The sequence below is a fragment of the Hemicordylus capensis genome, chromosome 1 (genome assembly GCF_027244095.1).
Source record: "Hemicordylus capensis ecotype Gifberg chromosome 1, rHemCap1.1.pri, whole genome shotgun sequence".
Taxonomy (NCBI): Eukaryota; Metazoa; Chordata; class Lepidosauria; order Squamata; family Cordylidae; genus Hemicordylus; species Hemicordylus capensis.
In genome coordinates this window covers 73348372-73374166 of record NC_069657.1, presented here as the reverse complement: position 1 = coordinate 73374166, position 25795 = coordinate 73348372, and the positions used below count along the sequence as shown (strand labels likewise).

Here is a 25795-nt window from a genome sequence, read left to right as displayed (position 1 = left end):
ACGAGTCCTTGGATGTCTGCGACCTCTCGAATGCAGAGTGGAAGCAGATGTCCGAGGCGGTGTCAGCACTCCAGCCCTTCCAATTTGCCACGAAGGGCTTGTGTGCCGACACCACTCCCTTGAGCCAGGCACTGCCCACAGCTATGGGTCTGGATAAGCTGATGGGTGAACTCCAGATTTCTCTGACCACGCCAGAGGGTCGTGCTCTGGCTGGGAGGCTGAAGTCTGAGGTTGACAGGCGGCTCATTGGGGTGCTGGGAGAGAGGGAGGAGTATGTCCTCGCTTGTCTCTGTCACCCAGCCCTCAAGGGCAATGCTGTGAGTGCCGATGAATTGCCCAGGTGGAGGGGCATCCTGGTAGAGAAGGTTAGGGAGGAGGAGGCCGCTAGGGCCCGCAGAGACCAGGATGTTGGTAGTGGTGCGGGGGCAGCCACCCAACCCGCACCCAGCAGCAGCATGGGCGGCCAGCCAGCATCAGCTTCCCCTTCCTCTTCCCAGTCCAGCAGCGCAGCATCCCAGGCGGCGCCATCGCAGCAGCCACTTGCTACCAACTCAAGATCCGCCCAGTGGTTTTAGCGGTTCTGCTATGGCGCCATGCCTGGTATGCGGGAGGCTCGACCTGCCAGGCCCCCCTCCAGTGCTGAGCAATGTGTTGTGCAGTACTTGGAGGAGCCTGTGGAGGAAGACGGCATGGACTGCGCACAGTTCTGGGTGAGCCGCCGCCAAGTCTGGCCGGACCTGGCGGTGGTGGCTGTGCGCCTCCTCTCCTGCCCCCCAACCAGTGTCCAGAGCGAGCGGGTGTTTTCACGTGCCGGGGACGTGGTGACACCCTCTCGCTCCCGCTTGGACCCTGGTCTGGTGGAGCAGCTGGTCTTCCTTAAGGTGAACCTCCCCCTGTTGGGCTACCCCAAGCCAGAGTTTGAGCTGGGCGAGTGATTACCGTGGGTTGCCCTATGGTTGGTCACCTGCCTGGCTCGACCTCTGTGCTTATCCCTCCCCTCCCCACATCCAGCTCTAGCTGAGCTGACGTGCCAGATGCTGAGCCGTGCCAGCCAGTCGCAGCGTGTAGTGTGCCACACAGAGATGCATTGATAGTAGTAGTTGTAGTGCTGCGACTGGCCAGACGTTTACAATGCCCACGCCCACCTAAAAAGAAACCCAATGCTGACCAGCACAGGCCCTTATCTCTCCACCTGTCAGCATTTAGGGACCTGGCGTGGGCACGGCCTACACCCCAAAAGTAGCACAGCCCAAATGGTACTAGACTCAGCAGCAGCGGCGGGTATACGTTCTAATGCAGTGTAAATATTGTAAATACTTGTATGTAAATAAACATGTAAATAATTTTTTCTGTAAAACCCCATGTTAAAACCAACCCTCAAAATTATGCAAAAGGGGAAAAAAAGAGATAACAAAGGGAGAAGAAAATGATTGATGAATGCTAAATGAATTGATTTTATTGAAAATGTTACCAGAAATCATGTGTTTGGGGGGCTTGGTTTACATGGAGAAAATAATTTGATGATTTTTTATAATGAAACAAATGAATTATTATCTTATGTTCATCTTGATTGTGGTCACTGTTGATGTTGGCTGATGGCAAAAAAACCCCACCCAAAAACCATCAGAATAGCAATGAACTGGCTGCCAACACAACATATTGATTGATAGCTATGCAGGGAGGGAATTGGGTCTGTGTGTGTGTTTGTGTGTGTGTGTGTGTGTGGTGCAGGCTCAGTCTGTCTCTTCCTGTTGTGTGTCTGTCTGTCTGTGTGAATGGATGCGTAGCACTGTCTCTGTGTGTGGGTGCTTTCTGTGTAGTGTGCTGTCTTCTGTGTCTGTGCTGTGTGTCTGTCTACCTTTTTTTTTCCTCCCCCCCCATGCCTCCCTCCATCCCTCCCCTCATCCTCCCCCCTTCCTCTTCACCACCCTCCATCCTCCCTTCCAGCCCACCACCACCTCACCTGCCCCCAAACCCCGGCCTGGCAGATGATGAGAATCTGGTCTCCCACCGAAGCACACACATGATCACGTGTGTGCATAATATGTGGCTGACCCAACTCTGAGCCGGACCCTCCTCCCCCTTCAATCCCCTCTGCCACATCCCTCTCCCCCTCCCCCCTCCTATCTAAGCAGCGCACACATACACACACAAAACACCTGTGGTGGCAAACACCACCAGCACACATGCACTCACACTGGTGCCACCACCTGCCTTGGGCCTCTCTGTGTCCTTGAGCAAATATGTGGTGGTGAACCAGAGAAGCATTTCTTTCAAGTAAGGCAAAAGGCATGCACTCACTGCACAAACACACACACACGAAGAAGAGGTGAAAAGACGAGAAGAGGCAACTTCTAGAACCAGCAGCAGCAGGTAAGTGCTGTGTAATTGTGTTGCTTCCTTCCCAATGCCACTGCCCATGCTCAATGCTCAGTCTGCTGAAACTAAACTAGCTACTATCATCCTCACACGCAGCTCAGCTGAGCTGCTGCGTGCTGCACAGCACTCACTAACTAGACAATACAGCTGGTGGTGGTAGAAAAGAAGAAGATGTCCTGTCCTGGTGGATTTTAAACTTTCAAATCTCTGTGCTAGGATTGCCTCGCCTCCTCCTCCTGCCTGTAATTGCGCCCTCTCCCCTTGCAGTTGCGTCGTGATGGGTTGGTGTGCGTGCGCCATCTACTTAGGTCTCCTCCTCATGTTGGCTTGGCTTGCTAGGCACTGGCTGGCAGCAGCTGCTGGCTGTGTGCTAGGCTCAGGCTGTGGCGCGCGTGACTGGAATGAGAATGTTAGTGTAGCAGCAACACTGGATGTGGTGGTAGCAGTAGTAGTAGTTGTTGTTGTTGTTGCTGGGCTGGTGGCTGCTGGCCTGTGCTGACTCTGCGCACTTGGTCTGGTTTGGATGCGGATGTAGGTTGTGTGTGCATCATCCATGGGGAGCAGCAGAGCAGAGCAGGTTGGCTGGCTTCTGTCTGTCGGGCCTAGTCAGTGGCAGGCACTGAGTGAGGCGGTGGTTTCTTTGGGCATCACATCACCCATCATGCAGAGCAGCAGGTCTGCTGCTCTGCTGCTCCGCCTCCTGCTTCTTCTCTGAGTGTGTGCTGTTGTGCTTAGTGTGCTGCTCCACTGCTGCTGCTGTGCTGGCAGGCAGCAACAGCAGTGGCCTTTTTGTTAGATCAGAGAGTTGGTGTTGTCTCTCTGAGTGTCCTCTTAGTTGCTTGGATAGGTGTGGTGGTAGTAGGATTAAGGTGGACTGACTGGGTGTTACGTGTTAGGGCGCCCAGAGAAAGGGGCAAAAAAGCTGGGGTGGCAATTGTTGGGTTGCCCATAGTATTATTGGTGAATTTTTGAAAATAAAAAATTTCCCATTGGCTAGAATGGGGGTTTGGGGCTGCCCCAGACCCGCCTCTGTGGGGTGGCAGCGCCCCCAAAGTGGGTCCGGGGCCATGGCAAAAATGGCCTGAGTCCCTCCCAGCAATCCCCGGAGAGATAGGAGTGATGGTTTTTTTATTAGGATTTCCTAAGGCATTAAATGAATAACTGTCTCTCTATGTGGCTTTTTATCACCTTTCACCCAGTGACACACATTCTATTCTTTCCAATTAGATATTATTTAATGCCTTAGAAAATCTTAATTTTAAAAAAACCATCACTCCTATCTCTCCGGGGATTGCTGGGAAGGACTGAGGCCATTTTTGCCATGGCCCCGGACCCACTTTGGGGGTGCTGCCGCCCCACAGAGGCAGGTCTGGGGCAGCCCCAAACCCCCATTCTAGCCAATGGGAAATTTTTTATTTCCAAAAATTCACCAATAATACTAGGAGCAACCAATTGCCTTGGGATTTTGGGGGTGGGGGACACCCATGGGTGGCTACCACCCACCCCAGCTTCTTGCCCCTAAGTGCTCCACATTGGGAGTTATGGGCAAAAATTGAATTTTTTTTAAAAAAATTGTAAAAAATCAGAGGAAGGTCCAATCGACCTGAAATTTGGGTGGCAGGTAGAACACAAGGTCCCCTTCAAAACCAGCTACTTTCTGAAATCTGAACCATTTGGTTCGGATCCGAACCGGACCGGGGTGGTGGTCTGGCAAAACCAAAACCGAACCACCCCGGTCCGGTTCGGATCCGAACCAAACGGGGAGAACCGGTTTTATGCACCTCCCTAATACATACACACACACACACACACACACACACACACACACACACACACACCACCTTTGGGAACTTTTATTGAAAAGTAGTATATAAATATTAGTTGTAGTTGCAGGAGGCTTGACATGTATCGGTACCAACAGGCGTGATTCCCTATGATAAAAATAATGCTTCTTGGACATGTATGTATGACTGGAAAAGGTCATTTAGGTTGCCATTTTGGACTTTATTCTTAATCATTTATCAATGCTAGTCAGGGTTTTAGCACTGACTCTGTTTTAGCCAATATGATTACATGAACAGGATAACTGTGATTCAGATAGATAAAATTTCTCATTGTTATTCCAAGGATTTGAACATAACAAGTCAGTAAGTATAAAATGCTGATAAATTACAAGGGCTTGCAGAACAGTATGAGTGGGCGGGGGGGAGACAGATTGTGATTCCCTATGGCTATCCAAACTTATGTTGAACTCCCATGCCAGAAAAATCTATGTTCCAGATAGTTGGGTTAACTATTTGGTTAGTTATTTAGTTGAGAACAAGCCCCCATTACAACTGAGTGAACCACCTCAATTCCTGGATGTTGCTATTGCTGCCAATCCAGTTGCCCCTTCAGCCTTGTGCTTAAAAAATCCATAAAGCAAACAAAAAGGAGTCTTGTGGGCTTAAGTGACTCAGTGTTATGCTGTGCCATTTGGGAAACAAGGAAGAATGATGATCCAGTCATTTCAGAGTATTGACTTGTTGGAACGTTACTTGGATCCTGAAAGGTAATCACTAGTTAGAAATGTAGTTGTGGGGAAAAGCCCACTTCATGAGATGTGTTTGGCAGAGAGTTTCTAAATGTTGTATTATTTCATGTTCATGTACACTCTCCTATTTAGACAATCAGTTTTTTTATTATAAATCATAGACAGTACAATTAGCACTTAGAAGGCTCATTTGTGTTCTTTTGTCTTGTTTTGCAGAGAGAAGAATCACCTTGCTATATGCTGACAGTAAGAATCATACGAATGCGAAATTTCCATAGACAAGATCTTTGTGAGTATTTTGATCTTTTGTTATAGTCCCTCATAAATTTATTGAATATGTCTTAGCAATAATTTTAACCAATACCCTAGGTATCTTTATTAACAGCATTTCATGGGTGAAATTCATTATTATTTATTATTTGATTGATTGATTTGATTTGATTTGATTTGATTTCTATACCGCCCTTCTCAAAAATGGCTCAGGGTGGTTTACGCAGAGAATAATAATTATATTATAATTCATGTCACTGAAATTTGACATCGCTTTCTAAAGATAATCTGTACGCTGATTGCTTTCTAAAAAATATATGATTGGCCACATGCGCACATCACATGGAACCACAGGTCCAATGGACCTGCAGTTTGGCTCTCCCCACCCCCATCCCACTATCCTGTCTGCATTCAGACAATGGAGAGTGCATCCTCTCTGCAGTCAGCGAGACTGCAGAGAGGGCTGGTTGTGTGGGCTTCCTTCTTGCTTGAAGGATAGCCCACACAGCCAATTAGGGAGGGAGGGAGAGAGGAGCTTCCTCCCTCAACTCCAGTCCAGCCAAATGCTGAACGCAACCTTGGGTCTAAACCTCTGGATAAAACAGATGGAAACAAAACATAATTTTTAAATCCAAAAACCAAAAAAAGGTTAGCAAGAAAAAGAAGAGCAATACCAAAATGTGGTGTTGGTAGTTGATAAACCAACATTGTGTGAATAAAACAGATTTAACTTTCTGTTGTGAAGAAAAACAGGTGCCAAGCAAATGTTTGAATTCTTTTGATTTGAATTTGAATTTTTTTATTGGCATTTAGGAGAGCCCCAAAGACCTCCCTGTTCGGCCTGGCCTTCCAGGATTTTAAAAATGTTTTAAAGGGTTTTCAATGGTATCGCGTTTTTATAAGGTTTTGAATTATTTTATTTTTAGCTGTTTTATTGTGTATTAACATTTTTATTCCCGATCACTGATTGATTTTAACTGTTTTATGATATTTGTGAACCACCCTGAGCTATTTTGTAAGGGCGGTCTAAAAATAGAACAAATAAATAAATAAAAAATAAAAAAATGTTCCAATGAACATCATTCAGAGGCTGGTAACTGACTCACCTTAAGTGGCGCAGTGGGGAAATGCTTGACTAACAAGCAGAAGGTTGCCGGTTCGAATCCTCACTGGTACTATATCTGATAGCAGCGATATAGGAAGATGCTGAAAGGCATCATCTCATACTGCGCAGGAGGAGGCAATAGTAAATAGTGATGTGTGCGAACCTGTTCAAAGGCCCTTTTATGGGCCTCTGAACAGGTTCAAACACCAGGGAGGTTAGAAGTTCGAGGTTGGGGGGGTGCTACTTTAAGGGTGGGGGAAAGTGCACTTACCCCTCCCGCCGCTTTCCCCCCACTGGCACTCGTTGCCAGTAAAAGCCTTCGGGACGGGCCAGTAAAAGCCTTCATATCTCCCTGCCACCCCTTCCCCCTCCTCGGTTGGAAGTGGCTGGAAGTACCCGGTGCGCATGTGCACGTCATGTGCACGCGCACCTGTCTGACATGCATGCACATGCACGTGATGAGAGGGAGGTACACTGCTGCCCCGAAGGCTTTTTACTGGAAATGAGCACTGGCAGGGGACTACCCAACAACTATGTGGGACAGAAAATAATATCAAGAAAGACTGGGAGGCTTTTAGCACATATTGAGGCTATTCTCACGATTGGCCAAAATCGGGCTAAGGGAGCCTAGCCCGATTTTGGCAGAACGTGAGAACCACTGGGCTTGCAGGCGAGCCCGGTCTCTCCAAAGCGGGTAACCCGCTAACTTACCCCTCCCCTTAAATGAGGTTAGCTGGGCGAGCGCTCCGCTAACCCCATCTTTTTAATCGTGTATTGCTGTGGCACAGCTCTGCGCCGTGGTAACACACGCGGAGACCCCCACCGGGAGGCTGAAACAAGACTCCCAGCCCTGGAGGTCTGTCCAGGATGCCCCGTGCACTTGCGCAGGGTATCCTGGAACTTCCGGGGGCCATGCAGCCCCAAATCCCCGCCGATGTGGGAGGCTGATCCGGCTGCCCAGGGCTGCAGCCAGGATCATCTGCGGGGAGAGCGGGCCAAGGATTAGGTTGGTTGGTGGTTTTATTAATGGAACTGCCCCAGGGTGATTGGTAACCCCCACAATAATTGGTAACCTCCCAAAAAATTGTGTTGGGACTTTGTGTGGGGAAACTAGCTCTGGGTAGGACAGTTCCACGTCAGATAAAATTTACACAAAGTTGTGGACCCAGGAAATAACTGGACTTGAGGCAAGGTTGAAATTTCAAAAATCAAAAAAGGGGTTTATTGAAGGGAGGAGTTCAGTGGAAAGAAATGTGTGGTTAAAACAATCCTATTAAAAGTATGTTCAACTGCAAAGAGGTGTTTTAGCTTAAGTCCTAATTGTGTGAATTCCCAGGTGGGCAAGAGAAAGTTTTTAGAGAAGGAGGCAGCAGGATTTAAGAAAGAGGAGTAGGTATAGAGATGGGCCCAGCGAGGGGCAAATGTTCGTATCACCTGATCTGGGCGAAGAGACCTCAGTGCTCCTGGAACAATTGAAGGACCTCATTCCTCAGGGACAGCTCGGTCATAAGCGGGGGTGAGAAGACCAGAGAGGTTAGATGATAGAGGTGAATCCACAAGGCTGCCTCCTCCATGGAACCAGCTTCCTATGTTGGGAAAGAAGACTGGGCAGATCAGGTTAGGCAAGAAAGCTGAGCAGCACAAAGAACTGGACACAGCCTGGCGTGATGGTCTGTGAACAGTAAATCGCCCTAGCAGCTGGTGACTCCAAGTTAGATGGTATGCTAAGAGCACAGTTGATCATGGAATTGGGGCTTGATATACCCAAGAACACATCCTGGAGGCAACGTTCCTGTTGCCCCTCTTTGCTGGGTAGAACCTGCAAGGTTCCTGTATGAAAGGTGGTATATAAATGTAGTAGTAGTAGTAGTAGTAGTAGTAGTAAATAATTTGAGATGGAGGAGCTTGCATTATTGTATTAATTATTATTATTATTATACAATTATGCAACTTCCTGCATCTCAAATTATTATTATGCTATTTACACATAGTCTACCAGACGTTATTGACTGGATTTGGTACTTTGATTATCAGGCCCTTTCCAGGATAACTAAAGAAAATTTAAAAATGTTGTCATAGTATTCATGCTGTCCCAAGTAGTGCAGCCTTCTGTAGTTGATGTGTTGTAATTTTATTGATGCCCAAGGTGTCAAGATGGTGTTCAAGTTCTTTTGTTACTGCACCGAGGGCACCAACAACTATTGGCACCACTACTGTTTTCTTTTCCCAGAGCCACTCAATTTCAGTCTGAAGGTTCTTGTATTTAGATATTTTCTCCAGTTGTTTTTTGTTGACTTGTCTATCTCCTGGGATTGCAATATCAATTATCAGAACTCGATTCTTCTCAATGACTGTCAGATCAGGCATATTGTGCACTGAATGCCCTATCAGTTTGTATTCAAGAAGCCCAAAGGATTTTTGCCTCTTCATTTTCTGTAACCTTCTCAATTGGATGGTTCCACCAATTCTTGCTTGCTGGCAACTTGTAATTGTTGCAAAAGTTCCGGTGGATCATTGCAGCAACTTTGTTGTGTCTTTCCTTATAATCAGTCTGTGCGATTTTCTTACAACAACATACAGTTCCTCAACCGTCTCATCTGCTTCCTTGCATAATCAGCACCTACTGTCTTTCTGTGTCTTATCAATTTTTGCTTTTATAACATTTGTTCATAGTGATTGTTCCTGGGCTTCAAAAATGAGACCTTCTGTTTCTTTCTTTAACCCTTCCTTAACCACTGCCATGTTGTGCTATTGTTGACTTTTGATTGTATGTCATTAAAGAACTGACTGTGCAATGTTTTTTAATGCCATTTTTCTTGTCGATTCCTCATCTGCTATTTTTTGTATTCATCCTTCGATTCTTTTATTTTCAGCAGTCCTGTCTTACTCACTTCCTGTAGCATTTCTTCTTGGCTTTCATTGATGTATTCCGCCAATGCTCATTTTTCCTCTTCAACAGACTGTCTGACTTGCAACATTTCACGTCTACCTTCATTTCTTGGCAGGTACAGCCTATCAACATCACTTCTTGGGTGCAGGGCATGATTGATGGTCATTATTTTCCTGGTTTTCCTATACAGTGCATACAATTCTGCTTGTGTCCAATCAATAATACTTGCTGTATTTTGGATTACAGGTATTGCCCATGTGTTGATTGCTTTGATAGTGTTACCACCATTGATTTTGGATTTCAGTGTCTGTCTTACTCTCCTGATATATTCCTTACTAACTTTGGTCTTCACTTCAGCATGCTTGATCTTTGGAGAATGCCCAAACACTTATAACCTTCCTCAGGTGGCAGACTCTTTATGTTGTTTCCATTTGGGATCTCAATTCCTTCACTAGTTGTCATTTTCCCTCAGTTTATTGCCAATATAGCACATTTGTCCAATCCAAACTTAATTGCGATGTCACAGCTATAAATTCTAACTGTATTGAGTAATGACTCGGTTTCAGATAGTGACTTTCCGTAAAGCTTTAGATTGTCTATGTAAAGAAAGTGGGGAAGCTTAACTGATGTTTTTGAAGTTTGGTATCCATGGTTTGGTTTGTTCAAAATAATGGATAGCAGAATTAGGGAGATTACAAAAAGTAAAGGCGACAATGAGTCTCCTTGAAATATTCCTCTCCAGATGTTAACTTCTCCCACTTCTTCTCTGATGACTAGCAAATGAGTCTTTCATGTGTTCATTGCCTTTTTAAACAAAGTTTTTAATGATATCATTCACTCCAGTCATATCCAGGCATTTTAAAATCCAGTTATGTGGTAATGAGTCAAATGCTTTCTTATAGTCAATCCAAGCTACATTTAGATTTGTCTTCCTTAGTTTTCAATTTTCCAAAATCATGTTATCAATAAGAAGCTGATCTTTTGTGCCTCTTGTTTTCTGACGTTTTTCCTTCTGTTCCATTGGTAACAAACTGTTCCTTTCTAGATGGTCTTGCATGGCGTCTGCTACAATTTCTGTTATGAGCAATTTTTGAAAGCAAGTTATTGCCCTATAATTTTGAAAGCAAGTTATTGCCCTATATTGCTTTGGCACTGTGCCTTTTTCATAGTCTTTCAGAAGTAGACAAGTGTTGCCAGCTGTCATCCATTCATCAAGTTCTCCACCTTCGAGTATATCATTCAATTGCTCAGCTAATCTTTTATGTAAGCTGATCAGATGTTTGAGCCAGAAGCCATGTACTTCATCCATTCCCAGTGCTGTCCAATTCTTAATCTTTTTTGCTCAGTATTCAACCAGTTGGGACGTTATTATCAAGTCATCCATTTTGGTTGACTTGATTGACTTTGATTATTATGGTTGGATGATGATGATATTTGAGATGCAAAAACTTGCATAATTGTATAATAATAATAAAATATGTGGGGCCAGCCACATTGGAGAGAATGCCACCTTCAACCAGTAGTAAAAGGTGGTAATTCACATCTACATACTTGTGACTACCAATTCCAATCTTAGCACTGTATTAGAGATGCATCTAGGGGCTTGCATAATTGATCTTAAAAACTTGGATTGTACCATCCCTACCAGGGCAAGGTTAGAGTAAGGACCGAATTGTGCATTGTATAGTAACTGTGCCACTACTATTGCCTCAAATATTTTCAGGATCACAGAGACAAATCACCCTCCTTTGGTATGATAGTAGGATAAAATAGCCGAAGCACTCCTCTGTGCTACTTGTGAGGCATAATCTAAATGTGCATCTCTCTGACCAGATGAATGGAAGGTTATTCCTAAATAATTAATACAATATGCCTGGTCTATTTTATTGCTATTAATAAACCAACTATTCTCCTTGACCCTCCTGGCAAAGGTCATTACTTTCATCTATTTGTAACTTATCAGCAACTTTTCATCCTCACAAAATATCGTACAAGATCTTAGGCCTCTTCTTAGTCCTATAGCAGATCACGAAAGGATGACTATATTGTTGGTGTACAGAAGCAGTGAGCTATGCCTATCAGCTAATTTGGAGAGATGGAATTCTTTTTTATCAAGATGTTGTACCACTGAACATATATAATAATTAAATAATAAGGGGGCAAGCACACACCCTTGTTTGATTCCTCATACTGAAGAGATTGAATCAGTTGATTGACATTGTATGCCACATCTGACTCTCAGCTTGGTATTTCTATGTAACTTATATATCATCAATAGAAGTCTTTTCTCAATATTAGTTGCCAATAATTTCTTTCATAGCCTCTCTTAGGGATAGTCCATCAAAACTGGACTTTAGGTCTACAAAGGCCGTGTGAACTGGGATCTTGAAACCGTATGCATACTTCTCCACTAGATGTTGCAAAATAATTGCTTGATCTATAGTAGCTCTTCCTGGCCTGAACACTGCTTGTTCTTCAGCTAGAATATTATCTTCTATCCAATCTTAAAAGTTTCTAAACAGATGCTTTGTGTAAAGCTTGCTGACTACATTCAAAAGGTTGATCAGGCGATAGTTGGCAGGATCTTTCCTTTGCCCTTTCTTATAGATTGGGACAATAATTGCCCTATCCCAGTCTTCTGGGGTATGGGTGGATTTATCTATATATGTAAAAAGTGCTGTCAGTACTGGTGCCCACCAGTCAATCTTAGATTGGAATACCTCAGCAAGAATAAAATCACAACCAGGGCTTTGTTCCTTTTCAGTTGTCCAATTAGTTGCTTCATCTCTCCAATAGATACAGATGGTCAGTTTGGTAGTGTCTGCATGGATAGCTCTATCTCTAGGGACATATAGTCCATTGCATCACTTTGTTGTACATATATTGAACAAAAGTGAGCTTCCCAGCCAGCTGCGGATATATGGCATTCCAAATTACTACCTGATCTTTGTGTCACACTAAGCCAGAAAGTGTGAGAATCTTTCGATGTTACCACCTCTATCAGTTGCTGTCAACTTTCTTTGGTTGCCTTCATTTTTAATCTAAGCGTAATTGTTTATATTGGCCTTTTTTTTTAACAACAAGTCTTGTATATTTGTGGCATCTACCTTTTCTCTATAATGCCTCTGTGAAGGATCCAAGGGAATGGAGGCAGAGGGCAGGGAGGAGCAGTTGGCCATCTGTGGTGAAGAGCAGCCACTTACCCAAGCCTTGGGTGGTGATTGCAGCGCTCCCGCCCATGGCCTCGCTAATCAGCCCAAACAAGGGATGAGGGAGACCTGGCAAGGTCTTGCAGGATCGTCCAAGTGTCTCATGAAAGCTCGGAGGGATCTCACAAGACTTCAGGTTGAATTCTCGTCCCAGGCTGAGATCTTGCAAGGATTGCCCTGATTGTTAGGGGCTTTATAAGGATCAGTTGGCCCATGGTGCAGGGCCAGACAAGGAGGAGGGCTTGGAGCTTACAGAGCCTTATGATTCCTGTTGGAGCTTTTGGGCAGTAAATGGCCAAAGGTGGGACTTGTGACAGAACAAGCCCTGTCCGAAAAGGGCAGAACCATGGACTTTTCTGTATGGGGCGTTATATAAATGTACTAAGTAAAATAAATAAATAAAGAACGTTCAGACTTAGACAATAGGCCAGCTAAGCCAGGCAAAATCCAACAAAATTTGAGACATTATCCTTAAACTGACATTTTGGTTGGATGTTCACTTCACATAGATCAGGAAAACAGCAGTAGTATCATGCATATAGAGCCATACCATCAGATCCCTTTCTGGCATTAACATCTCCCCCAATTAGCACATATACTGTAGGAAGTTCAATTAGCATACTGCCAATATATTTTTGTAAGTTGTGCCAGTTACTCTTACATCGAGCTTTTTAACCACTGAGGGGAAATCGACATTAATAGTAGACTGCTAGTATCATAATGAACAAGAATAGCCATTGCCTCTTGATCATATCCTGGAAGAGTCTGTATTGCAGCACGTAGAGATGTAGATACCATTATACCCAGCCTCCTACTAGCTCTACCTCCCTTTGACTTGGTGTAGCATTTACACAGAGGTGTATCTTGGGAAAATATCTCCTAGGGCAAGCACTGAAATTGTGCCCCCTGTCCAACCTTCTGACACCCATCTTTCAGATAACTTTACCATAGTATCAGCTGAAAAATACATGTCAAGCTCGTTAATCTTTTAATATTGCAAAAACTATTTAGCAGGGAACATAGCCAGGCCAAAAACTGCTGGAAAACTACAAATTTCAGTATACTGGGGCTCATGAAATACCCAAATACTTTGTGGAGCTGTACTTGGAAAACTAAAGAGAAGTGCCTGTCTAATTCTCTACTATGCATTGTAGCATCACTATTACATGAGTTTTAAAAATAAATGGAGAATTTGACTTTTCCCAGATACTCTGAAAATAATTAAGGGCTATGCAGAGTAAACTGTGTCACTGCTTGGAATATATTCTAGTATTTCAGAAAGACAGTTAAAACGAGAGAAAGAGAACAAGAAACTCCCAGTGGGCCTTAATACTAAGGATTTCACACTGATTCAAAGACAAACTCACCATTAATAGCCATCTTATTAAGACATCACATTTAACTCACTTATCACAAGAAGCAAAGTAAGAGCAAATGAATACAATCCTAGCTCATAAGCTTCATCTCAGTATTCACAAGCCCTGATTCTCTGTACATAGTGCCAAACTGAATATGTGTACAGTGACTTATATTATATTAATTAAAAAAAAAAAATTACCTGTAGCCCCTTCAGGGGGCTTCCTAAAGGCCATGAGGGAGGGGGGTCTTCAAAGGTTCCCCCTTCCCCCCACAGGCCTCTTAATTCATCGCTGCAGCCCATCCCAGGCTGATTTTCAGGCCTGTTCGGGCCTGCAAAGATTGGTGTGGTGGCCATTTTAGAGGCTGCCACACATGCTCAAATGGCTTCTGTGAGGCCTGGCAAGGCCTAGGGCCTCGCAGGGACCATCTGAGCATGTGCAGTGGCCATTTTTAAAAAAAATTATTTTTTAAAAAATGACCACCAAAAACAAAATGGCCACTGTGCATGCTCAAATGGCCTCTGTGAGGCCTGGCATGGCTGAGGGCCTTGCAGAGGCCATTTTAGCATGCATGGTGGCCAATTTGTTTTTGGCAGCCATTTTTTTTAAAAAAAATCATTTTAAAAATGGCACCCCCCTTCAAGTGGCACCTGAGGCACATGCCCTGCCTGCCCTACCCTAGATACGCCCCTGCATTTACTGTAAATGTATTGAACCCATGGCAATCAATATCCTCTGTCGCCTTATACCAGTTGCAGAGGAGCAACAGCAGGAGAGAGGGCATGCACATATCTCTTGCCTGTGGGCTCCCCAGAGGCATCTGGTGGGCCACTGTGTGGGCCACTGTGTGAAACAGGATGCTGTATTAGATGGGACTTGTGCCATCTAGCAGGGCTGTTCCTATGTCATCCAAGTTTCTTGCAACAGTCATACTTGGTTAACTAAGTTATGTCATACTTATTTAAGATATCACTTCTTAGCCAAACCAGCAATATGCCAGGAGATAAGCAATAAGGGGTGCTGAGGTGTAGAATGTCAATCCAGTGAAAGGGGAGAATTTTAGCAGGTCTGCTCCACAGGCATGGTATCAACATCAGTATCAGGAGAGAAATTAGGCATTACTGTCCCCTTGCTATCTAAATTGGTACAGATCTGTGGAGTGACATCTCCTTTAAGCTGTCATACCTCTAAGATTTGTAAAAGGTGTGAAGAAGTCAAGCCCCCTGGGCTTCTTGGTTAGCCCAGAAGCTGTTACCAGAGAAACTGGGGGCTCCTCACTTGGTATAACTGGGGAGTTATTCGAGGCAGGGGAGGAAGCAACCACCAAATGAGTCAAAAGCTGTTTCCTATGGATCTGGCCAGGTCACATCCACCACTTGCCTGTTGCCTGGCAAGGGTTTCAGATGTGTTAGGTCAAGCTGCACAGTATCATCCTTTGTTTTGTGATATTCCTTCGAGAGGTTGTCCCTATCACTCTGCCAAGCTAAGGTCATGAGTGATTTATTCCACCATCATCCCCAGTACGCTTGGCTCCCGAGTCACACCAGAATCAAAGCCCTCCATAGTATCTGTAGTCAGATCCAGCTGATTCAATGCCTCTACTCAAGCCTCTGAGCTCTCTCTCATGGCAGCTGTCGAGGTAGACAGTCAGCTTTCTGGTAGCTGGCATGCATGGTGTCAAATGCCTTCTCCTTAGATAACTGGCCAGACAATGGACATTATACTAACAGTTTAGCTATGTCCCTTGTTGCGTATGTGCAGACAGTGGTTCTTTCAAGTCCAGGAATCTTTCAAGTCCTTAATACTTTCACTAATTTTCTGTTGTTCAACCATTTGCAAATCAAACAAAGTTAACTTCCATGCCTTCAGGAGTTTCAAAGAGGAGTTTCCTTTGCTTATCAGTTAAATTATGCATGTTTGAATTTCCACTCCTTCAAGGCCATTGTTGCAAGGGCCTGGTCTCTCAAAATAGTTTCTTTCTCCGCAGCTTTTTCTTTTGGTTCATTAACTCTTTCTGGTATCAATGGCCGAGGTGGACCATCAGAGAATACACATGTAACTTGGATCTCAAAGGTCCTAAGAAGTGGATATAATTTAGTGGTCTGAGAGAAAGTCAGAAGGACCCTCTTAATGCCAGATTTCCCAGGAAGATATTGAGGCTCTACACATGAGTGGTGTGTAGAGTCTTACTGGGCTCTGTGGGAAGAGTGGGCTTAGCCCACTCTCCCTGCAGACTATCACCACTGCAGCCCTGGGTGGCAGGATTGGCCACCCACATGACTACCGGCTCCGTCACAGAGCTGGTGGGGGCTGCAGGGATCAGGGGCTGCTCGGCCCCTAGAAGTCCCAGGATGCCCTGCATGAGTGTGTAGGGCATTCTGGGGGGACCCCCGAGCCTGGGAGACTGCTTGTAGCCTCCCGGTTAGGGGTCTACTTGTGTGTCGCCACATGCTGCGGCAGTACACAAGCAAAAAAACAAGGGAGTACTCGCTCTGTTAACCTCATTTAAGGGGAGGGGAATTTAGGTAGGTTAGCTGCCTTGGAAGCACCGGGCTCACCTGCGAGCCCCATGGTTCCAGTTCCAATGATCACTGGAAAGTGGGCTAAGGGAGCTTGTATGTTAGTGAGGGCTAGGGAAAGCACTTGACATTGGAGCAATTGAGACAGAGAAAGAGTTATTAGATAATGATCATTCCATCTCCATCAGTTTCTCAAATTTTGAGAAAAGAAAAACATGGCAGTCCAAAGAGTCCAAGATATTCATGGACATCAAATATCCAGGAGAAAAAACAATCCAATTCACTCAAGGCTAATTAAAAAACTTTTTCAGCACACAATTTGGCCATAAGAGGATGAAGAAAAAACAGGAGCTCTCTGACGAAGCTGTTACTCTGTCGCCATGTTGGCTCCACCCCACCCATGCATAGATGGAATGATGTGCCAAGTTGATGAGGGAAATATATGTGCACATGAAACTCCCCGTATGATTGGGTGGCCAGTTGGAGAGTATTGACCCAAGTAGCCCTTTGGGATTATGAACCTGAGTCTACATTTGTAGATAGAAACTGAGCAGTCTTGATTTCTTCATTGAGGTGCAGTACTCTCATATCTAAAAAGTGTTGAGAACTGGTTTTACTTCTGTTGCTGAAAATATACTTGAATTGGGAAAGGGAGAATATAATAAAGTGTTTCTGCTAGGGCTTTTATAAATGTTACGCCTGTTATTGCGTGCCTATTCATTGAGTTGCATCTACTGGAGAGCTGCTGAGCCCCTTGGCTCAGGGAGGCATTTGGCACTTACTGAGGCACTTCACACAATCAAAGTGAAGCGCCTCAAGGTGGTGTGCAGGGAGAGCGGGCTTAGTCTGCTCTCCCCGCACACAAGCAGACTGTTCATTCTGGGTGGCCAGATTGGCCGCCCACATGACTACCGGCTCCGTCGTTTTGGGGTTGTGGGGATCGGGGGCCGCCTGGCCACTGGAAGTCCCAGGATGCCCCAACACAAGTGTGTGGGGTATTCTGGAGAGACCCCCGTGCTGGGAGGCTGCTTGTTGCCTCCTGGTCGGGGGTCTACTTGTGTGTCTCCGTGGCACAGAGCCTCACCACAGCAGCACATGATCAGCCAAATGGGGTTAGTGGAGAACTCAGTCCGCTAACCTCATTTAAGGGGGAGAACTTAAGTGGACTAACTTAAGCGGCCTCGCAGCTCCCACGACTACAGGAAAGCAGGCTGGGTTCCTTTAGCCCTCTTTTCTGCGTTTGTGAGAATAGCCTCACTAAGTGAGATTGCAACATGAGAACTTGCTATGATGTCATGGCACAAAGATGCAAATATTGTGACACAAATAATGTTGCAACAGTGTAATAATAATAATAATAATTACAGCTCCTATTTAGTAAACAAAAGTTAAGCACATTGGTTCTAATGACATGCTTAATGTAACATGTAATTTCCCTCTGAGCTAAAGGTTGCAGAAGAGCAACTCTATTTATTTCCAGCTGTGACACTGAACACATTCTCTTTATGTTTCTATCTTGGAAGTTCACCAGTCCAATACAAAACATTTTGGAGCAGCCTCTTTGTCCTCAAATTACTAACCAATTACCTTGGGTGAGAGTTCCTATCACATTGAAATGTAATTCTAGAAAGGAAACATATGTATAGTTTAAAAAAATACAACAATTATTTTTTTCAAAGGACATCATGCCCTGGGGATCACCTGGGTTTTATGAAAATGTACAGTGGGTGGCCTGTCTGGAGGTTTTACTTGAAGCTGTGTCCGGAACATAGGAGAACCCATGAGGCACAAGGTAGCATCTGTGAGTGTGAGGTCAGAAAGGCAGGGCAGAGTTGCAGAACCTCAGAGAACATTCAATGAACAACTTGTGCCAATAAGATCTGGAGACAGCCTGAGGCCTTACTTTCCCTAGGCCCGGACTAATCTTCCCAAGCTCAATTTCAGTGCTAGAAGTCTGCATTTTAAGAGACTGCATTTTGCGATTCCTGGAGGCTGGGCCTCATTTTCCCTCCAGAGATCTGTGTTGCTCAGAGCAGTGTGGATTGTGTGGGCATGCAAGTCATGCGCCTACACAAAGAGCCGGATCATTTGGGGATAAGGTACCCATATCCTCCCTGCCAGGCTGCAATGGTGGTGCAAACAACCTTACTGTCCTCTAGCCCGGAGTCGCAATGCGTCCTGTTGCCACACTGGCACTTTTCTCCCAGCTTTTTCTGTTATTAGAGTCAGACTTGGGGTGGGGGGTGGGGAGTTTGGGCATCCAATGGTGGGGAGGGGAGGTGCAGGAGATGGTGTGTTTACTCCCTTCATTCCAATGGCCCTTTGGATATTAAAATGGGACCCTCCTACTCCTCACTTTACCCTTAAATGGAGCAGACATGGGATTAAACAAGTGTGGCCATCACGTGTAATTTATGCCTTAGACTTCACACCCAATCATTTAACCACATTCCTGAGAATGTTGGTATAGTCAAATAGGACTGATGTGATTACCAGTGCATACAGCCAGTGTGGTTGTTATTAACAATTTACTAATTGTTAAAATTATTGTTGTTAATAAAGCACCATAGTGTAAATCAGGCCTGCTCAACTTAGGCCTCTCAGCTGTTTTTGAACTACAACTCACATAAACCCCAGCCACGGTGGCCAATAGCCAGGGATTATGGGAGTTGTAGGCCAACATCGGCAGAAGGTAATATGGAGTTACATAGGCTAAATAGAGAGGCATTGCCCTCAACAAGCTTACAATCTAAAATTCAATCTAAAATTGACAATGAGGGGTTTTTTTGTTTTTTGTTTTTTTTAAGAGGGAGCGGAGGGATAAGCAATGGAAGGCATATCACACAGATGTTGTCAGGATATTTACATTTATTTAAAACTTGGTTACAGTTGGTTTCAGGGCTGTCCCTAGAGAGATGCAGGGCTGGGGACGAATCCGCATGTGCGGAGGCTTCTTAGCATTTCATATCATTACAGAATCATACTGATTGATGACTTTTTGCCCCAACCTTTAGCCAGGGTTTAAGAGCACAAATGTACCCTCAACCCTGGGGTCAGGGTAGTGTGTGTGCTCAGGATGCACGCAGCCCGAGCACACCCACAGGCCCCTAGAGCGCCCTACTCATGGGGACTTTCCCCAATGCACGGTGCTTGTCATGCAGTGCATTGTGGGATATCTGGAGGACAGGATGCATTTTCCCAGCCTCCAGAATGCCGTGCCACTAGGAGCAGCGCAGCTCGTGTGGGCACCCGATTCACACATCCCACACATGCCTGGTGATTGTCTGGGAGGAAGGTAAGTTTTCCCCACCACATCCTCCCTGTCTACCGCGAATCGTTGTGTGCACAACCTCAGTGAGAGCAGCTAGGAATTAAAGGATAAAGTTAGGTCAAGGGAGGGTTGTAGGCCTTTGTTTTTAGAATGCAAAAGGCATTCTTAGAATGCACAAGGCAGTGATATGTTTAATACAATGGGGAAGCAGCCAAGGAGAGTGATAGGTTGATGATATGGTGAAAGCGAGATAATAGCAGGAATGTAAGGAGGGAATAAGATCAAGGGGACATTTGGAGGGGACAGAAGAGAACCGCAGAGTGGCCATCTCATCAAGAGATACTGTAGAGAAGAAGGAAGGCCTGAGAGAGGTGGAGGAGGTGTGGAGAGGAGTGATAAAATGGAGAGGGAGCTAGAAGGATTGTGGCATATGACTTCATGTTACTGAAGAATGGGGCAAGTTCCTGGATGGAAAGTGGGAAGCCAAAGGTGTGGTCTTAACAGAACAGCAAAAGCAGAGAAGAGACTCCATGGGTTGTTAGAATGGGTGTGGATCAGGTGGTGCAGTAAAAGTGCTTACCCAGATAAATAGCAGAGGAGAAGCAAGGCTGCATGGTTTTAAAGTGATAAAAAGAAGCCAGGTCTTTTGTTTCCTCCAAAAGTGCTCAGCAGCTTGAGAGTATGAGTGGAGAAAAACTGAGGATTAGTAGTGCAAATAGTGTGGTGGGGCAGTAGGGCAAACCAACCAAGCTGAGGATAGGAAGGAGTTGAAGATGGAAACCAGTGTCTAGGGAGTGGTTGGAAGTGACCAAAGTGAGGAGGGGAACAAAACCTCATAGAAAGCCACCATGTTGATAGACTGGAAGGATTAAGGATCATGGAAGGATCAAGAAGAAGAAAAGATGAAGAAAGATGGAGAGTGTACAGTACTGAAAGTGATGACCAGAGAAAGGGATTTCCATAGCAGAGAGATTCAACACAAAGCAGTTATTCAAGAACACAAGATCAAGAGTGTGATCCTGGGGCCATTCACATGACCTACCAGGTGGGCAGAAGGCTTCCCAAACCTCTTCCCTCCAGATGATTGTTTGTTGCTTGGTGGGAGCACAGAGCATGCTCCCACATAACCAGCCTTGCTCCATGCAGAGTGGAGCAGGTCAGATCGATCTGAGGTCGAGACTATTTGTCCTGGTCTCTGTGAATCTCACAGTGCATCATGTGACACAAATGATGCATTGGGGGATTCCCCAAAAGACAGGCACCCATCTCTGTGTGCAGCTGGGCTGGAACATGGGCTGGGTGGTGCTGGCCCACCGGGATTGGGCCCGATACCAGCGGTTCTCATGTGCAGCCTAACCCAGGCTGGGCGTCCCTAGCCTGGGTTAGGCTGTGTGTGAGAACAGCCTCCCTGACAGTAAATGGGGGAGGCAAACCAAAACTGCAGGTCAGGAAATTAGAGAAATAAATTAGAGAAAGGCAGCTGGATCAGTGAGGTTGTCAACACAAATACTGAAATAACCATGAAGCAAAGTAGGAACACGGACAGAGAAAAAGAAGACAAGACAAGCATCAGGGTCAGATGAGAAAATTGGAAGGAGGCCTCAAGGGACAACAACACACACCTGCAATGCAGTGTAGAAACATAAGCAATGAACAACAAAGCTCAAAACTGAGAAGGAGGAGCAATCAGATTCTTGAAGTGGCAGGGTATGGTAAGAGAAGAACCAGTTTCAGCATCACAGCTATCAAGGCAGAGCATGTGGAAGAAAGGGAGGTCTTCAGTGAGAGGGCAGCAGCGGTGGCAGTATTAGGGGATTTGATGAGAGCAAAGAGATAGAGAAAATGAGAGAGGAAGTGGTCATGGAATAGTATTGCTTTCTGAATGAGGGAGCAACAGTTCCAGAGGAGTAGCAGGAGATTCAGCAAATGGAAAAGAGAAGCAAAGCGATTGTCCTGCATGCTGTGTGGGTGAGATGTGGCAAGACACAGAGAGCCTTTCCATGCAAAGGTTTCAGTGTGGATTCAGCCAAGGCATGCTTCTGTGGCTAATGTAATTATCTTAAAAGAAGAAATAAAATAAAGGAGGATCTTGTTACTTGTGGAAGTTCTGTTCTTCACCTACTACTGTGAGTAATGGAACCGTAACAAGGCATTATATCTATGGGGAAAGAGGAGGTTAAGTTCCAGGCTGGAAGGAAAATGGCAAAAAAATTGTGGGGGGCGGGGGGCGGGACTTAATTTGGTGTATTCTGCAACATCCCCATGTGCCCAGGAATGCCTCCAAAAGGATGCAATGCCCCCCAAACTGCAGAGAATCACAGAGTAAGTCCATTTTAAAAAGAAATGAGCCACAAAATGGCTCCTCCTGTCTCCTCCTGGGCTCCTGCAGACAAAATGGCAGGTGAAAGTGACTTCTGTGGTAACTTCCAGCCCTCCAGGAACCAGGGATATGTGGGTTTCAGCCCTTTCGTATCTGCAGATACTGGAAATGAGTGTCTATTAGTCACCCTGTGGATACATAGAACCGCAAATAGTAGCGGTTCTGTGAATAACAAGTCCTATTGATAGTATTTGGCCAACTGCAACCACATATGGAACCATGGAGTCAAAACAAACCATGGAGTTAAAATGAGACCTTAACATTTCAATATTTTACATTTGTTGATGTTCTCATGTACTTTGATCAAGTGATCTGCAAGAATGCTTGTGATCTTGGCCAATAAAGATAAGGATCAAAACACTCGTTGGGCAGCCACTATGAGAGGTAACTCCCTAGAACAGGTGTTCCCACCTTGGGTCTCTTATGTTGTTGGACTATACCTCCCATCAGACCCGGCCACAATGGCCTTTGGGAACCTTTGGCTAAGAACTTCTATCTATAGTGGTGCCTGTAAGCAATTCTAAGTTCATCTTTTAAGTTCTAAGTTTACCCCAGAAATTCTATTCTCTAAGTCTCTAAGGGTAACTTTTAGGTTCTAAGCTTCTTTCTTATTCCTTACATGTGGTATTAATATCACTTTAGATCCTTGATTCTGATGTCTTTGATTAAAATATCCAAGAATCCTTGATTCTTTGATATTTGGTTAGAAATATGCTGGGAAATGGGCTGAGTTTTCAAGGCATGAACTTGAGCTTAGAAAAGGAGAAGCCTATCTGAGGCCAAAGGTTCCCTCTGATGAGCTGGGTGATGAACACCAACCAGATTTAGCAACCACCTTGGCTGGTAAGGGTCTGAGGAAGCCAAAGCAGCAGCCACACCTCTTAGTCCAAACAGCAGCCAGATCTTGATGGGAGGCAAGCCAGCAGGGTGGAAAGCAGAGCACACCTACTTGAAGTCCTTTGCCTACTTGGCTTTAAAAGGGGGGGGGGGCGGCGGCTGATGAAGCCAAAGATGCTGCCACACCCTTTAGTTGAAAGAAGCAGCTAGAAGACCTCAATAGGGTGCAAGTGGGAGTAGAAAGTAGAGCACGCCTACCTGGGAAATTATTTGTTTCTTGACTAGAAAAGCAGGCACTGCTGCTGCTGTTCCTCTGATTACTACAGAGATAATACAATCTCATATTCTTAAAACCTTTTGTGTGGGGCTAGATTGGAGTAAATAGCTACAGCTGCCATCCTCTGCACTTTCTTGAAAACAAGCCCCATTCAACTCAGTGGGACTTACTTCCATGTAAACATGCATAGGATTGGGCTGCACAACATACACAGTGAAGCCTTTCACATAATGGAAAACTGGGTAGGACAAGTGTCCTATTCAGGTTTGGGAGCTCTGTGTGCTCTCAATATTTGGTTGTGTGGGAGCAAACAACTAGGTAGGAGGAGGGAAAAGTGATTGTGTGGAATCAAGTTAGGAGGGAAAGCTGAGTAGGACTATCCTGCCCAGCTTTCCCTCCTACCTTGATTCCACACAATCACTTTTCCCTCCTCCTACCTAGTTGTTTGCTCCCACACAACCAAAAATTGGGAGCATACACAGCTCCCAGTTTTCGGTTGTGTGAATGACCTCATAATGTAGCCTGAAGTCTTGAAAGCTTTACTCTAAAGCTTCTCTCTAGAAATCAGATAATTAAATGAGACTATTCACCTTAAGTGGTGCAGCAGGGAAATGCTTGACTAACAAGCAGAAGGTTGCCAGTTTGAATCCCTGCTGGTACTATATAGGGCAGCAGTGGTATATAGGGAAGATGCTGATATAGGTCAAACTGTGTGGGAGGAGGCAATAGTAACTCATCTGTATTCTACAAAGAAAACAGGCGCTCTGTGGGTGCCAGGAGTCAAAAGGCTCTGTGGGTGCAGAGTCTAATCGACTTGACGACTTTACGATTCTAGCACTGAGAAAATCCACAGGTTTTAGAAAGCAGTATCTGCAAAGTATGTATGTGCATCTCTGGTGTTCTTCCTCTCCTCTCCCCACTCTCTTTTGTTTGTTTGCCTTTGATCAGGGTCATCACACCAGAACAAGACAGTTAGGGTTGTTTGGGTATGTTTATGCATCTTTATTGCAATACTTATGGCTATGTTCTCATAACCAAGGTGAGCACAGTTAAAAAATTAACCATGATCACTGAGCCCCATACACTTCCATGGAGTGTGACATGAAAGCCCAGAATTTCTGGGCAATTCCGGTTTAACTGCAGTAGTTTGACCTCAATTGCCTGGAAATTCAAAATTCTCACATCATGCTCAGTGGGAGCATGAAAGGCTTGGAGACCACAATTAACTCTAACTGCCGTTGTTGTGAGATTGCAGCCTAAATTATTAAAATTAGCATCAAACATTTTTTCAACTGCCACTGCATGGCTGGGAAGGATGCTGCGCTGCAGGGACAAGGGTGGTCGGCAGAGCTCTCGAGGGGAGACCAAGGTGGAGGTGGGAGGTGGCTATGGCCATAATGATGATATAACTTATTGAGCAAGAAGTGAAGTTGAAGTGGGATTAGAAATAATCCTATTGGTCAATGAGAGAAGGGATGAACCTCAGCATTCCATACTGGCTTCCACTACCTGCACAAATCCATTTAAGTAACAGTTCATTATCAGGAGTATGCACTCTTCTCATGCAACAGCTGTAACAGTGTTAGGTATTTCCAAGGCAATCAAGGAAAATGTGCTTCGAAATTCATTTTAATCTTTACCTGCTAGTCCACCAAGCATGTTTGTCAGATGCTACCATTTCCCCATCTCACTGTAGTGCTGACTTATAGAAAGCTGAAACAGCCCTTGGAGGTTTTACACACAGGGCTTTTACTTTGAATCTCCTCCGGAATGGAGTGGGCCAGTCCACATATTAGCTGCATTTACCCCGAAATAGCTGCAGGCTATCAGGGGCCAGTATAGACAAGACTGCTTCCCCCAGAATCGAGGCTGCGCATTCTGGCTTAGCCTACAGTATGTCCAGCTTTAAAAAATCCTCTAGTTTCATCGGCTTTGAGGGGGAAAATCTGAGGCTTCTGTTATGCCCCGCCGCTTCTCCTTGATGTGTAGAGTGGCCATGCCAGTAATTCACAGTTTTTCAGAACTCAATGAAGGGGAGTCTACATAGGCTTTAGATATGCAGAATGGATGTTACCTGAGCCTTTTTGTCTGTGCTCATTCCATTAGCCTGCAATTTTCTTCATGACAGAGAGAAAGCTCTGATTTCTGCTTTAAACTTCCCTGCCTCTTAAATCATCTGTGATGTGTGTGGGCAGGTGGGTGAACATGAGGTGATTAAAGCAGTCACTCACAAAGGCAAGGGTTGAGCGTTATGCTGTTTGATCGAGCTTTTGGCCACTTGTCATGCCGGTCTCCCACTCCTCTGTAGCTCAAACTAACAACAACAAAAAAGCTCTCTCTTCTCCTCTCCGTGATGTGATTTGTGATTGGTTGGAGAAAAAAACCCAGAGTAAGTCATTCGGAACACACAGGAAAAAGATCTGCCAGGGATTGCGGAGAGGAGCCAACCCTATGTGAACTGTCCATTTAATCTCCCGAATTAAACATCTTGTGGATCTTGCAAATCTTGGAAAGGAGAGCTGGTCTTGTGGTAGCAAGCATGACTTGTCCCCTTAGCTAAGCAGGGTCCACTCTGGTTGCATTTGAATAGGAGACCACATGTGAACACTGTAAGATATTCCTCTCAGGGGATGGAACCGCTCTGGGAAAAGCAGAAGGTTTCAAGTTCCCTCCCTGGTTTCTCCAAGATAGGGCTGAGAAAGATTCGTGCCTGCAACCTTAGTGAAGCCACTGCCAGTCTGTGTGTAGACAATACTGAGCTAGATAG

The 25795-nt window shown here is 45.0% G+C and overlaps 1 protein-coding gene across 11 annotated transcripts in view; it reads left to right on the top strand.

The window, feature by feature from the left end:
- Positions 1-25795, top strand: part of LOC128340805 (cytosolic phospholipase A2 epsilon-like) — a 96883-nt gene that overhangs the window by 31482 nt on the left and 39606 nt on the right. For 10 of the 11 annotated variants that reach the window (XR_008313988.1, XM_053286514.1, XM_053286518.1 and 7 more), the window contains one exon: positions 5129-5201. Coding sequence is in view for 10 of the 11 variants with exons in the window: in XM_053286514.1 (XP_053142489.1) it covers positions 5129-5201 (73 nt within the window). In the remaining variant the exon portion in view is untranslated. Of the gene's footprint in view, positions 1-2153; positions 2374-5128; positions 5202-25795 lie in introns of those variants that run through there. The other variant, XM_053286522.1, reaches the window with a different exon arrangement.